A 14,715-nucleotide genomic window follows, 5' to 3' on the forward strand; every position below is an offset into this window, starting at 1 on the left:
CTGTAGGCTAAAAAGGAGAGACAGCTTGCCACGAGTATGATGAGGATCTCTAGGCTCAGGAGTGGCATGGAAAGATCTGGCTAGGGGTCAGGCCTTCAGCATCTCTTCCAAAACAAGAATGTTACACAAAGCTGGTGTAGTCAGGTTCAGAGAAGGAGGTGGCTCTTCATAGAGTGTGTGACAAACTTGAGAAAGTTGTTGCTAAAAGATGTTGTGGATGCCAGAACTCTCTTTGTGCTCAATAAAAACTGAAGAAGTACCTGGAAGAAAGCCTATTTACGGAGAAACCCCGTGATTCTCAGAAAACTGCCAAAATTATTGCAGACAGAGAGTTACAGAGAAGGAAGTACCATATATGCTTATCTTGTACTTCTTCTTCCCCCATTCGTGGCCACTCTCAGAGTCCAGGTGCTGGGTTCAGGGACCTTTGATCTGACACAGTACAGGTGTTCATGTGAAACTGATATTTCCATAGGGTGCCCCAGAGGAGAGGTCTGCAGCAGCCTCTCTTGAGCACCCCAGAAGCAGATCCCTGTGCGTATGTGCAGCACCATTACCTAGCTTGCTCTAGGCCTTGACCTCCTCTGCCTTGTTATGCAGTGTAGACATTCTTCCAGACGTTTGCATGAACCATTTTTTACATTATAGAAGTCTTCTATTTTTGCTTGTAATAACAACACAGACTGGTAGGTCTGGTATTTAAAAATGGTGGGGGGATGTGTAAATGCAATGGATTTCTCACCGTGAAAAAAAGGGGAAGCTCCTTTTTTCCTGTTTTAATGGTTTGGGTGCCATCTGCTGGGTTCAGTAGGACCTTACACACTGAAGCAAAAATGCTGGTTGAGAAGTGCCTGAAGTGGCTTTACTGAGGGTTGCAGTCTTTGCACCTCCTGGTTCTTTTGTCTCCATTGGTGATGACATAACCCAGGTATATGGGATGTACTCTGTCACACAAAAAAGTGCCTGCTTACAGTTCCCTTTTAAAGGCACCATTCAGGCTGAATTCTCTGATTTTCTCTGATTTTCACTTTGTTTGGTCATCTAATGGAGAAATAGTGAAAGGAAGCAAGGATTTTTGGGCACTGTGTTCTAGCTACATCTTGTGATAGCAGAGGCTGCTCTGAGGCTGTGGGAGACAAGGAAAGTCTTGTCTTGGGAGCTGGAGGAGACAAGGAAAGTCTTGTCTTGGGAGCTGGAGCAGGCTCTGGCCTGGTTGCTGCCTGGGTTTGATACTTGGCAGAGGTGTATAAAAACAAGATACAGCCCTGTACACTGAGCTGTGTGAAGGAGTGGTGTGTGAGTGTACCAGGTGGGTGAGGGTCCGCGAGGTGGATGTGGCCTCTGCTCTGCAGTTAAGGCGCATGGTGACAGTGCCTTGTCACTACTTGCAACATGGTTACAAGCGGTGATTAGGGTAGTATCCCTTTGGTTTTTGCTTCCTCACAGTTATCTCCATAGTATGTTCCCTCTCACTCCATAATTTGATGATACAGGGCTTTGGCAGCAATAGTGGCTTCTGCAGCCCTATCCTTCTCCATCCCTTGCTACTCCTTCTCACCCCAAGTCACAGTGTTCCTTATTCCCTTTCCCTCTGTGAGGTCATGCTGTGGACTGCTGGGTTTAAAAACAAATCAGCCAAAACTACAGCATGATGGAATGGGTTATATTTAACCTAGACCAGTTCCGGTTTTGGGTTGCTTTGTTTTTTTAAAATCAGAATGTGGCTTCCTGAGCAGCTGGGTCAGCACAAGCAAGGGAAGCCTGGTGTCTGCAGTGCTGAGCAGGGAGCAAGGGACACATGGCTGGGGAGCTGTGTTTGGCTCTGCTTTTGGGTCACCCAGCTGTGGGCAGGTTTGGCCCCTGCAGCAGGACGTCCCAGCCACCAGCAGATATTTCTGAGGAGGTGGCACCTACTTGAGCCAGAGGCTGGGAGTGCTCTGTGCTGGGAGGGACCTTGCTGAGTTCTCCATGGGCAGCATTGCTCTGCTTTGGGGGCTTAATAACACCTCTAAACCCAGTGTCCTTGCTAGGTGGAGGTGTGCTTTGAATTTTTAACTGCACAGGCTGAAAAGAGAGTGAATCCTTGAAGCATATTTAGCTACTCTTTGTGCATTCACAATATTTCACTTATTGTGCACTTATAATTTTTAAGAATATAGATAGAAATGAACACATAAATGAGGGATAATGAAGTGTTTTTCCTTTGGGTCTATTCTTTCTTTTGCATATCAAGAGATGGCAGTATGTTATTCCAGTAAGTTACTAAAGACTTAATCTTTCTCTGCTTTAGCAGGGACACCAAATTCCTTCAGAGTCTTGGAGAGAATATTCAGTCCTAGGCAAGTAGGAAGTCTGGCATTTTGATGGTTTTTAAGCTGCAAAGATATGTCAACACATATCCATACTACCTTGATCAGTAAAGGAAAGAGATCCTAAATATTGCCCAAAATGAAAAAGAAGTTTTTAAAATTGTAGCACTTTCTGGTACAAACAAATGGAAAAGAATACTTCTGATGGTGCTGGATTTTGAATGATCCTCTATTCAGAACACATAAGAGTTTTATATATAATTTTTGCAAAAACAGCAAGAGTAAAGCAGAATAAAAATATACAAGAAGAAAGCTAGAATTTTGCCCAGAGAAAAGCAGACAGTTAGGAGGAAAAATATGCTTGAGCTGCAAGTTTATACTTAAACAAATTTAACATATTCTGTGAAAACTAATTGTGTTCAATGTTCAGTCTAAGTGCCTCACGTATGGCAAACCACAAAACGAGAAACAGACTTCCTTCTAGTGTTTGTACATTGAGTGTTAGACCTTGAACCAGAACAATTATAGATTTCATTGAACTCTAGATCACTGTTACATTTCTGAAACCCTTGAATTCACATTACAATGCATTCAAATGATTTCAAGCAAAAGCTGCCAGTGGAAACTTGTGTATTGTTCACAATCACCATATTTTTCATATTTTCTTATACTCTGTTTTTTGCTGCCTTTTTTTTTTTTGCAAATCACCTTCCTGATGTGTTTTCACAGGGTCATTGTGTGGTTCCTTCAGACTTTCATATAGTGATTTAATTTCTGTGTTTGTCTTATTTTATAAATTATTATCTTTCAGCACCCCCAAATTCAAAAGGAGTCGCAATATATCAAGTACTTGTGCTGTGATGATAAAGCAACCCTGCATCAGTGGGTAACAGGAATAAGAATTGCCAAGGTGAGATTAAAAGTAAATTTACTTTAATATGTTTTCTGTAAAATCAGATCTTCCAGAGATTACTCACTGTCATTACCTCAGCTGGAAATGCTGTGACAAGAATGGACATTCATGCTAATTTTACCACAAAGATCAGAAGTGCATGATGTGGATGGATTTGCTGAATGTCCCTGTGCCTTAGCTATCAGTATGTTTTTCTTATTAACACAGGAGTGAGTTCAGTAGCCATAAAATTCATGTACTCATAAAACTTACTGCACAGTTATCTGGCTCACTAATAATATGCTGTAGCTAAAGTATGCAAGCTCTGGCCAGTCCAGTTGTGACATTTTTCAGACAGTCCTACCCAAATTGTCTACCTCATTCTGTTCAAAAAGATCCTTATTGACAGCCCATTTTTCTTTGTACAAAACATTAAGGTAGATGGATTTATACAGAGCCTTGGTATTGGCTGTATTTTCTCACATAGGCCCACTCCTCTGGTCTGTTAGTTTGGGCTTTTTCCTGACAGTTCTGCTGGAGGGTGGCATGTAACAAAGGTGTGGGGTGAAGATAAAATTATGTTGTGTCTTACACTGACAGAGCTGTTTGCTCTAGAGCCTGGGATTCAGTGTCTCAAGTCTCCAGTTTGAAAATGTAATACTTGAGAAAAGATACTGAGAACAGTTGATTTTAAAGCCAGGTTTCCAGAAGTTTACAGATACTGAAACAAACATGAAATGTAAGAATGACATCAGTCAGACTGTGTCTGGTCATGGAGATTCATTTTATTGTGCTTTCCACCTGGCCCTACACAGAAAAGGCACACTACTTCTAGAAGGACAAAACTAGGTAGGAAGAAACAAGGTCAGAAAAGTTATCCAAGAGCAAAATGAATGCTTGCCCTATGTCAAGCTCACGTTATTGTTTGATTCTTTTGCAGTATGGCAAGACGCTCTATGACAATTACAAATGTGCAGTGAAGAAAGCCAGCTTGTCCTCTCTGTGGGCAAATCAAAAAGTGGTGGAGCCAGCTGCCCCTGCAGGATCCTCATCAGCAGGTACTGACACTGCCACGGCAGTTGAAGTCACATTTATTGCCCTTTTCTATTATCATCAGCGTTGCAAAGACTCCTCTTTGTCCAGAAAACTATCCCATGGATTCAGCAAGATGTCTTTTTATAGACAGGCCAGTGTAGCAGCAAAGCTCTCACTTTACAGTTAGAACTTGGAGAATACAAAGACAGTTCACTGAAGATCAGTTTAAATCTGCACAACTTCATAAGGCATTTTTCTGTTGGCATCTAAATCCTTTATCCTCCACCTACATTTTGCAGACTGATGGTCCATGTCTTGAAACTTTCTGTTTGCCCATCTCTACACTGGCTGTACTGGAGTTTTTCTTAGTAAAAGGGGTGAGTGGGATATTCTGAGATTTATCATTATGGAAAGATTAGAAAAGATGAGAAATCATTATAGAAAGGGTGAGTCACTCTCTGTCCTAGCCTTTCACTCATTTGCAGGGTAACAATGTGGGTGTTAGGACACAAGAGTAAGAAAGGACTGCATTATTTTCTAACCTTATTTTTCCAGTAGCTCCATCATACTGCTGAGACCAGTACAACAGTGCATGACAGTAGCTGTAACTTGCATGACTATTTTTAGTTTGCATGCTTAAGATATGCTTTATGAGGATGGGCATGCTGGCCAAGTACCTACTGTCATAAGGCAGGTGAAGGCACAATCACTGTTGGAAGTTAATACTCTGACTTCTCATGTAGACAGCTCAAATACCTTTCTAGGGCTTCAGTTCAGTTCATCTTTTTTGAGTACATGGGAGATAGAAGGTGGTCTTCCTACTATTGCTTGGAGTCAAATCATGTTAATAAATACACATCTGATGTGGGTAGACCCAGTAACAGACTGTTTGGAGATCAGGGAGGTTTCTGATGGGGGAAGGTGTTTTTAAGGGCTTGTTTTACTGCTCATTATCCTGCTCTGATTTTGTTAGCAATAAATTCACTTTGTATCTCTAAGTTGTACCTGTTTTGCCCTCGATGGTATTTGGTAAGTGATCTCTCCCACTTCTTATCTGAACTCACAAGTTGTTTGTTAAATTTCTCCTCTCTGTCCGACTGCAGAGAGGAGTGACTGAGCAGCTTTTGTGGGTGCCTGGCGTCTGACCAGTGCCAACCCTTGACAGGAGGAAGTTTACTTGAGTGAGGGTGGCTTTGACAGTCGTGGAACATTTGTGTTCAGGTGCTGACAGCAGTAGAGAGGTGGCTGGCTAGGGGACTCCATGCTGGTGCTGTCATCTGTCCTGGATATGGGCAGGACTGAGGCCCTATAAAGGCTGTATCTACATCTCTGAGACTTCAGCTCCTGACTAGAAACCAGGAGTACTGCATGTGTTCAATAGAATATCTGCTAATTTTAACTAATGAATTGCATTAAATGGTTAAGTAGCCTGGAAAGGTTGTAGTCATGTATACTGTCTCTAGGGAATTATCTCTGAAGGATCATTAGTGTTGTAATTGAGGCAAATCACTAGGTATCTTACACTTGTCATGGCTGCCCTATATAAGGCCTGGGGCCTGACTATGCTACTAGAACTGCCTCACGTGAGCAGCTGTTGGTTTGTGTTTTGGAAAGGAACAAAGGATGTTCACTTCTGTTTTCAGATGGCTCCACAGCCATTTATATTGCTGACTTTGGCATAGGCTAAAATCTGCTATAGAAAACTACAGTCCTGTGTGAACTGGGCAGGGGCTGTACTCTAACTTCAGTGGCAGTCAAGGGATGCAGGTGAAACTTTGGTTCTCACTTACCATGTAGCCATTATTCCCTGGACACAGTGCTGTAACCAACATTGGTATGTTGACATGTACCCCAGCCTGCGTAGTCTGTGGCTCTGAAGCGTCCCAGGTGCACCTCAGTCAAAAAATGTTGTTTCCCTCTCTGCCTTTGAGCCTGTGTGCCTTTGAACACTAAAACAATCAGTGTATGCAGTGGTCCTGTGTGATATTGCAACACAATATCATGATGTTTGAAAGATGGAAGATGTTGCTTTATGCAGATGTTCCTTATCACTACAAGGATAAATATTTTGCATTTGGGTATCCATATTTTGCATTATTTGGACTACCTTTTTTTTTCCTTATAACAAATACTAATTCACCATAAAATTTTGAAGAAACTAACTTGTAAAGAATACTATAACATTTAAATTAAAAATAAATCTTGAGCATAGAATGCATGGGCTCACATACTATACTGTCTGGGAGTCCATTAGCTGGCTGGCAGGAGATGATGCATCAAGCACTGCTTTCAAGTCTTGCATAGTTTATGAAATCCATTAACAGAAGAGGAAACAGATTACTGTGTTCCAGCCTTCTGTTACATAATTTTTGCCAAGTAGAACACCATACCTGCTCTAGATAGAGTGGATCTCTCTCTGCTCCTCTTCATTTAGTTAAATCTCAGTACGACTGAGGGCAGCAACATCTTTGAGCAGTGTGAAAACCAAACTCCTGCTCTGCTATGGACAGCAGACAAAGGGAGGTGAGATAGTAACTTGCTCCACTTTAGGGAGCACAATACCTTTGGGCCACAGAACCCAAGGATTTACATCTGCTTCCACTGAGGAAGGAGAGCCACAAGTTATTGGTCTTATCTCTTTGTTGACTTCCATGTGAGTCCTTCAACAAACACAAGGTTATAGTTTGAATGATCCAAATGGTACTTTGGATTAAAGATGCTGAACAACATGCAGGCACAGGCATAAAATCTAAGGATGTTAGACCACCTTCTGTCATCCCTTGAAGCTTAAATAGCCTTAGTAAATTAGGCACACTGCAGAGTTTTTCTTAATTCTCTGCCAGTCATGGGATTTGCAGGTATAGCTGTAAAAATACTTTATTCTACTTCTTATCATATTCCTGGAACCCCTTTGCTGATCAGTGAAGTAGGTGTTAAGATTAAAGCCATTGTTGTGCTTAGTCTACCCTGTAGACAGCTAAGGGCTCACTAACATCTGAGAAGTACAGGAGCGGAACTTTACTGGATCTCAGAACTGGAAATTATAATAGAGCTAAAGCAGTCATTAAGGGTTACCAATGCAGGTCTCTAGGCACCAAACACTGTCTACTACTTTGACACATACAGCTTTCAAAAATGCTGCACTAAACTGGAGAGTATTTAATCCTCGTCAGACTACACAGGGGTAGGGGATTTTTTATAATTAAACTTGTAAATTTGTTCTTTGGTCTCACATTCACTTACTCCATTTGACAGTATTGGGTTATTCATGCATATCCCTTGCACAAGCAGAAATGGTGGGCAGATGTTTTGCAGAGCTTTGACTCAGCCAGCTTCCAGATCTGCACTAATCTGAGAACACAGTGAAGTCCACAGATCTTTGTGATTCCAAGTGGGGCAGATATTTCAGAGCTGGGGAGATGTTTTAGCTCATTTACTAAAGAAAGTGGATCAGCCCCACTGTAGGATTTCAGATCTTCCACTCCAATTACTGATTGATATGAAACTATGGTGCATTTCGTCTTTAGCCTAAATTAAACCAAGAAAAAAAAAAGGCAATAAAAACTGGGAATATAGTAATACTACAGCACACTGCAAACTTCAAAATGCTGTTATGAAACACAGGTATTTTAATATAAGGTGCTTATGGATTTTAAGGTAAGGTACTTTATTTTCCTTAAGTAATAAACTGAATAAGAAAAGTCACAAAATGAGCTTGAAGAAGAAAACAGATTTTACTGAGTTATGTATAAAAACTCGGTAACAAGTGTTTCCTTGTGGAAGTTGTAAATAAATTGTTATATTCCCTGGGTATTCCCTGATCTGGTTAATATCACAAAAACATAACACTCTCTTCCCTCTGACTCCTCTCCTTCTCACAGGTGCTGTCCAGTCAAATGGACAGATTCCCCAAAGCGATCATTGTTCCAGTGCAGAATTTCCAGACACTCAGAAGAAAGTGGATACATCTGAGGTACAAGTGAGCAGTTACTACAGTCTGTGAACAAGTTTTCCAAGTTTGTTTTCCTTCACCTGCTGTCTTCCCCCTCAAAGTGCCAGTGAGAAGGATTTGGCTCCGGGGAAAGGTGGCTGCCCCGCACACTGCTAATGGTGTGTGTGCTGTGCAGAACCAGGAGCCTGCCACGGGAGGTGAGGGCACAGCCACCCACTGCTTCTGTTCTTCAGAACAAGCAGCCATCAGTTCATGTAGCAGGAATGTGCCTGCTGGGATAGTCTCAAAGTGTGCTGCCAGAACCTTGGTGCCATGTTCTGTCTTTGCCCAAAAAAAAAAAAAAAAGGTCTTGCCTTAGAAACACAAGATATACAGTAGTGTTTTCAATAGGGAACACTGCACAGCTGAACATGAGTGTGTAAGAAAGGAGAAACTGTGAAGAACTAAGGGAAAACCTTACATGCTTTCCTTAGGCTCTAAATGCATTTCTCGTTAAGCTCCAAATTTTATGTATTTGCAGCAAATCTGGCTATAAAAACATCAAAGCGTACAGTAAGAACCTCAAGAGCATCATACAGAAAAAAAAAAGTGCATTTGTTTCAGTTCATCACTTGATCTCTTCATCATGTATGAAGTGCACAGGACAAATGAAATTAAATTCTTAAATTCCTAGGATTTTCCTGTCACCAGCATCACATGCTCTACACTTCTTGTTTCTGTCTTTGAGTTCCTCCTGTTTCTCTGTTCTGAACCTTACTTCCTCTGGGCCAGATCACATTCTGAGAACTCAGCCACTCATTCCCTCCTCCTGTGTCTCATTTACTTCCATGTGTGTAGGCAACGAGTGAGGAAGAGGAGGCATACAGTTATAATTAGCTCATGCTAGAATTAATGCTGCTGCAGGGGTGCAGAGCACTTTTCTCTAGAAGCAGCAAACAGGAGGAACTAGAGATCTCCAGGCAGCCACTGAGCTTCGATCTCATTGCAATTATGGACACAGCTCCCGTGACCACAATGTTTCATGAAGGCCCACAGGCTGTTCAGGACACAGACCAGGAGGGTGCAGTGCTGAAGTTGCCCCTGATGTGAAGCAACACTTGGTGTGCCGAGCTCTGCCCTGGTGAGGATAAAAGGGCGGCTAGTGAGGGTGACACCATTGTGGGCGTTCGCTACGGGCCGCCCGGTCAGGAGGAGGGAGGGGATGAGGCCTTCTGCAGGCGGCTGGGAGCAGCCCCACAGCCCCAGGCCTGGTTCCTGGGGGGCTCTCACTGCCCTGACATCTTCTGGAGAAGCAAAACAGCAAAGCACAGGCAGTGCAGGAGGCTCCTGGAAAGCACTGATGACAGCTGCCTGTCCCAGGCAGTGAGGGATCCCACAGGGAATGCCGGGCTGCCCGACCTTAGACTAACAACCAGGGAAGGCCTTGTTGGACACGCAGCGCTTGGGGCAGCCTGGGCTGCAGCGACCACGAGACTGTAGAGCTCAGTATTGAAGGAAGAGGTAGCAGGACAGAGAGCAAGATTTCAAACAGGGACTCCAGGAGAACTAACTTTAGCATCTTTAGGGATCTTCTTGGAAGAATTCCATGGGAGAAGACCCTGAAGGGCAGAGGGGTCCAAGAGAGGTGGTCAATATTCAAAGATCATTTCTTTCAGGTTCAAGGACAATGAATCCCAAAGATACTTCCTTGATGTTAGTCTTACTAACTGCAATTACCTGAAATTTTAAAAGCACTCATCTTCTGGGGACAGCATTCAAAGAAGCACTATGAATACTGTCAACAGGGAGAGTTCCACTGTCAAAACCTCTATGGGCAGCTTCAGAAAGAGAACAAAATAATCTTTTCATGTTTCAGGCAAAATGTACTCTACTTAATTTCCCTGTCTACTACACTCATGTATCTTCACATCTTTTTATGTTCTTAGGCAGTGGCATTAGTTTACATGTTTACTGACTGTGTCTGTCCTTTTCTTTTTCTGCTTATTAAAGGCTGAAACAAATAATGCCAGTGCACCTGGCCTGGCACAACCATTGCTGAGGCCACAGAAAGTCCAGAGTAAGAGGAACTCACTGCAGCCTCCTCCTCCACCTGAAAGGCGTTCATCTGCTATTTCTGCTTCACCAGTTCTACCCTCCAAAGTGAAACGAGACAGTGGCATTTTCCTAACAGATCCAGAGACTTTTCCAGCACCACCACCTATATTGAAGACTGATTTTCCTCCTCCACCACCACCATCTGATTTCTGTGAACCACCTCCTGATTTTGTGCCTCCACCACCACCAGTGTCCAGCAGCAGTAATGGAGATGTGCCATTACCCCCTCCACCTCCACCTGTCTCCAGTAAGCCACCACCACCTCCAGCGAAGAAACCTGTACCACTTCCTCCCAAAAGGCTGGAAACCACAGGACAAGGTGGAGAGCCACAGTCAGCAGGGCCACCTCTGATTGCAGGGGGAGGCAAGCAAGCAGATTTCATGTCTGACCTAATGAAAGCTCTTGAGAAGAAAAGGGGTAACAGCTCCTGAACTCTGGCATGGCTGATTTTGTGAGGCATCACAGAAGGACACGCTGAACTCTGGCATGGCTGATTTTGTGAGGCATCACAGAAGGACACGCTGAACCACGCTGAACCGCCTGAGGAGGAATTCTGCAGAGTTCCTCTTGGTCTCAAGAAGATGATGTGGTAGTGTGTTTTTATACTTTGGCCGTAGTTTTCCCAAATAGTTTATCCCAGGCTGTACCCCCTTTCCCTTTACCTGTGTAATAATTCTTCTCCCTTGCTGAGATCATCCCCAAATCCCCACCCTGGCTCTCTGTCAATCACTCAGCATCCCATCCCCTCCATCTAGAAGCTTCGGTCCAAGACATTGAGTGATTAGCCAGAGGCCAGGATTCAGCCCCCCAAGACTTGTTTGTGTGCTGTCCTAAATGTCCATCCCCCAGTACCCATCCCTTTGGGTCACCTATTGGTTGGTAAAATGTTCTCTACTTTTGGTTTCCACCTCCCTTTAAATGTAACCTTGGCACCTCTCCTGGGGCTCTCGGCAGGAGGCCCCCTGAGGTGTAGGATCTCCCCTGGCTCCTGAATAAAACCTTGGATTTACCCCTGCTAAGAGTCGACCCTTTATCTTCCACCGATGTCTCTGGTGTCCCCTCTGCTGCAAGGGGACTGGCCTGGCTGCCCTCAGCACCCTTGGGGCACAGAGAGGGTCTCCCCACAGTCGGCCGTGTTGGGGCTGCTTCTGAGAGGCTCCCAGAGGGACTGAGACAAGGTGAGACACCCTTTGTCCCCCACTTTGTCCCTGTAACCTGCTCCTTTCCCCCTGCACCTCACCATCCCCTGCTGTTAACTCCCATTCCAGCACCAGGCCAAGGTAAGAATTAGCTGGGGAGATGGTGAAACAGCACTCTGGAGCCAGCCATTTCAGAAAGTGAAATGCATCTACTCTGGCTGCCTTTTCAGTAGAATTGAAGTTAAAGGAAAAATACAATGTCCTCATGCAAATTTTGAGAAGTGGGAAGGAAGATCCCTTTTCATAGAAATGCCCTTTAAAGTTCTTTATCAGAAAACTTCCAACTGTGGGGGGTTTTCTTCCAATACAAAGATGCTTTTAATTTTTTTTTAAATAGTCTGTCTTAAAAATTAAAACCTCAGCTAGATTATTGTGAGATGCAAGCTAGGGCCAGGACCATTTTCAGACAGTGTCACCCCAAATGTTATACACTCCTGTTCCTGTATGCAACTCAGTCGTACCTGTCAGCATTCACAGCTGCTGCTTTGAAATTTGGTTACCTTAGAAAAGGAAAAAAAAATTATTTTGAAATCATGTATGCTTCCATGGTAAGCAGGAAATTTTTTTTCTCTTGGTTAACATTTGTCTTCAAACTGTACTTAGAAATTATCTCTCTTGTGAAAGACTTTGTAATTATCTTGTACCTGATAGGAATGTCTCCTCCCACATTTTTTTCATTTGTTCTCCCCACTTAATTCTCCACTGTTCATTTAGGAGGCATTCATTGCTAGCTCTTAAATAAAAATAGCTCCTCTTTTATATCTGTACAAAGTGTCACAGTTTATGAACAGCCATTTTACTGGCAGTTGGAACTTCTAATATTTTAAAGAATTTTTGCCTATACCTTCTAAACTTTGTTTTTATTTATTCTTGTCTTTGCCTCTTCTCATGCACACTTCATCTTCTAGGATACCGTCAGCAGTATATCTCTGTATTTTGAATCATATGAAAGCATAAAAAGCAAAGTGTGTGGTCTAAATAAATGAATGCATGAAAGCAGCTGACAGAGCAGGGGGTGAGCCTGCTGTGTTTGTCAGAATGGATTCCTAGATCCAGAAGTGGTGGTGGAGGCAAGAGAGTGACAAGCTAGTGGTAGTGCCACAGTCTGTGTTTTGGGTTATCTCTAGTCTTATTTGTGGCTTAAGGTTGGTTTGTCAATACTTACATACCTGCATTACAAGCTTAGCAGAAATAAGAAAGCTGTAACCATGTCTTCATAAAAAACCTTTCCCTTTGAAATTACTACTTTCAAAAAATTTTCTTTTATTTTATTTAAAGCTGAAAACAGTGTTTGGAACGACATGCATTTCTTCCTGAAATGATTTTGCTATAAACACCATGTTAAGCTGACACAGAGAGAATCCATCCAGCTCTTACTGGTTTTTGAGCTTGCTTGCTTTCAGCTGAACTGAGCAAAAAGCTCTTACCAAAATAACTATGCCCACCACTAACAAAAGTGTCACCTGGAAGTCTTGAATTGACATGCTGGGACAGTCAAAAGTATCTAAGCACTTTCAAACTGCCAAACTGAGAAATGCCCTCGAGACCAATGCAAGGCTCATACAAGCCTTAGTTCAAAGTGGAGGGGAAAAATACCAATGGCCTAAAAGTAAGAGGGTTAAAACCAGGAGTTTAAAAAAAATTTAAATGAGGAAAGGATTACTGTTTCCAAATCCCTTTCCACATATAACTGAAGGAAGTATTATGCAGAATCATTGAAGAGCTAGGTGTCATTTTCTGACTAGGTATTAGGAGTGCACATATTTGACATACTTAGGTGATAACAGCTGTCTGCAAGTGAACTGTTTTTAAATCAAATGACTGTTATGAAATATACACCCAGCATCAAAATAAAGCAGAACATGTCCTTAGAAAAATGTTGCACAGTAAGGTCACAAAGGACTGAGACTTTTACAATGGCTTTTCTAGCATTCACTCTTCTCACCAGAATGCTCAACCTCCCACCCTATTTCCTCCCTTTTCTTTTGTTACAACACAAAAAAATCGATTTTAATACATTTTACATCTGCAGTTGATCATAATTCATGCACTTAATCTTACACAAAAGAAGTTAAATTTTCTTCAAAACACAAAAAATTCAAAGCCTACAGAAAACTCCAAAAATCTAGTAAAATGCTGTGATGATTAGACCTCTCTCAACTATTTTGTGTAGGTACATGGTTACATGGAATTTTTTAAATGTAAGATTTAAACTCCATTCAAAGAACAAAGCTGCCTCTTATTGATACATAATTATCTGCCTTGATCTGGTACTAAAATATGCTGCAAAATTAGAAAAGTTGTTCCAATGTTGTAATTCAAAGCGTTTGCAAAAAGAAATTTATCCTTCTACCTCTACTCTACCTGCCCTATTGCCTTCTAAATGGTCTGCACATCACTAGACCTTACAGTATTTCAGCCTGAAAATATCTGAAATTGCAGCATGTCCTTTTTAACCTTCCTCCATACCTGAAATGGAAGCAGTCTCAGCTGAGATGCTCCCAACACAGTCCTTTTCCAGGGCCAAACAGTGAATTTTTCCTGAGACTTCATATCTATGCACCAATAATCTTTCTACTACTAACTTTTAAAGAGCAGTGGTCCTCTGGATAAGCACCTGACACCAACAAAGACACCAAAACTTACTCTGGAGTAAGACAGACATCTTCTGTCTCTCCCAAGAAAGACATCTTTGCAAACTATTTAACTGAATTTCCTTTAAATCTTTTGTCAGTGTAATGGGACAAAACATAATCAGAATGAGAAAAGGTGTCAAGGTCTGTGCCAGGTCTGCAAGATTTAAGAACATTTATGTCTGCAGAACACAGCTAAATTTGACCAGTGTGTAACAGCAAGAGGAAAATTCATCAAAATACTGCATTATTAAAACTAGCTTAGATGGATTTTAAATTGATCAGTCACTAAAAGCTATTAAGACCCACCTGATCAGCATGAATTTTGAGAGGTTAAGTGTTAGAGTTTGGCAGAACTTAAATATTAGGACTGAAAATAAAGCACAGCTGAATGTGAGAGGCAGAGTTGTCAATGCCAGTACAATCTGCTGATGCAACCATCCATAGTGATGCACTTCTTTAATCTTGAGACTTCCTAAATTGGTCAAGAACAATAGCAGATTCCAGTCCACAAAGTCTAAGGGAGAGAAGTTCCTGTGGCTTGATCCATTAGCCCAATTTGAGGCTTGAGCTTTGACCTTGATTCTTCTTGCTTGTTTG

At 42.2% G+C, this 14,715-nt stretch overlaps 1 protein-coding gene across 1 annotated transcript in view; it reads left to right on the forward strand.

The window, feature by feature from the left end:
* The window catches only part of APBB1IP (amyloid beta precursor protein binding family B member 1 interacting protein), a gene marked incomplete at its 3' end in the record, with an annotated part of 60,730 nt that extends 50,016 nt beyond the window's left edge, over positions 1–10,714 (forward strand). The window contains exons 11-14 of the mRNA XM_084227168.1: positions 3,121–3,219; positions 4,142–4,259; positions 8,118–8,209; positions 10,178–10,714. Coding sequence (XP_084083294.1) covers positions 3,121–3,219; positions 4,142–4,259; positions 8,118–8,209; positions 10,178–10,714 — 846 coding nt within the window. The remainder of the gene's footprint in view (positions 1–3,120; positions 3,220–4,141; positions 4,260–8,117; positions 8,210–10,177) is intronic.
* Positions 10,715–14,715: the final 4,001 nt, after the last annotated feature.

Source organism: Fringilla coelebs (assembly GCF_963513975.1).
Source record: "Fringilla coelebs genome assembly, chromosome: 1".
Lineage (NCBI taxonomy): Eukaryota > Metazoa > Chordata > Aves > Passeriformes > Fringillidae > Fringilla > Fringilla coelebs.